The sequence below is a fragment of the Aplysia californica genome, unplaced genomic scaffold (genome assembly GCF_000002075.1).
Source record: "Aplysia californica isolate F4 #8 unplaced genomic scaffold, AplCal3.0 scaffold00401, whole genome shotgun sequence".
NCBI classification, from domain to species: Eukaryota; Metazoa; Mollusca; class Gastropoda; order Aplysiida; family Aplysiidae; genus Aplysia; species Aplysia californica.
In genome coordinates this window covers 316,421-317,509 of record NW_004797671.1, presented here as the reverse complement: position 1 = coordinate 317,509, position 1,089 = coordinate 316,421, and the positions used below count along the sequence as shown (strand labels likewise).

Here is a 1,089-nt window from a genome sequence, read left to right as displayed (position 1 = left end):
AGAAGAAGAAGAAGAAGAAGAAGAAGAAGAAGAAGAAGAAGAAGAAGAAGAAGGATATTATGAAAAGAATAAATTATATCTATATAGCACTCTATCTCCGAATACGTATAAGCTATTCGAACGCTTTGCATCGATTATATGAATTCTGAGAGTGAAATCTTATACACACTAGGTAAGACATTTCATACAGATATGACAACCACTTCAAGTGCAGAAGGAACAACTTTCTAAGCCACGTATCAATTTTATACACATCCAGAAAACATGAAACACAAGACACATCAACACCTGCTAACACACTCCAAAACTTACACAAATGAGTCTTCAACTTAAACAAACGCTACAACGTATTAGGATCTGTGCACTCTTTTAGGTTCTCATGCAGGGAGTCAAATAATTTTAAAAAACTGCAAACGAAGAAACAAAACACAAATTCTCTCACAAAAACATCGTAATTTCCTTTCGAGGGGCTCAGCATTTTGTAGCGTCTGTGGATGACCATAACTGGCGGGATGGGACACACTGAGTTAAATACACAGACACGTAATGATAATATGATGAAGTATTATTGATGAGGCATTTATAACAGAAGGTACAAACTTGAAAAGGGATATTAAAAAAAAAATTAGAAGCCAGTGCAGAGCTTTTAACATTTTTAATGCAGTATTTTTCTTCTTTTTCCTCAGTGCTACTCTTGAGGTGTTTGTTTATTTTTTATATTTTTGTTTTGTCTTTCTTTGGGGGTGGGTAGCACTTGCAATTTCCTCATTCTCTCATATGACATACCAGGCAGAAGAGAAATTCAACATACTGGAAATGGATAGTCTAGTAAACAGCCATATTTTTCCTCCCCAGACAAAGCTGTGGAAAACCCATGTGACGACTGGGAGTGTGCTCACGGTGAATGTTCTCTAGATGGCCGCACGCCCTACTGTAGGTGTAATGAAGGATATACTGGGGACCATTGTGGTGAGTTCAGTCATTAAATACAAATAACAATCAATAGATGAAGAAAAAGAAGCAGAAGAAGCAGAAGAAGCAGAAGAAGCAGAAGAAGCAGAAGAAGAAGCAGAAGAAGAAGAAGAAGAA

General features: G+C 36.7%; 1 protein-coding gene across 1 annotated transcript in view; it reads left to right on the top strand.

The window, feature by feature from the left end:
• Nucleotides 1-1,089, top strand: part of LOC106012530 (slit homolog 3 protein-like) — an 18,452-nt gene that overhangs the window by 12,642 nt on the left and 4,721 nt on the right. Inside the window, exon 3 of the mRNA XM_013085726.1 lies at nt 856-969. Within this exon, the coding sequence (XP_012941180.1) occupies nt 856-969 (114 nt within the window). The remainder of the gene's footprint in view (nt 1-855; nt 970-1,089) is intronic.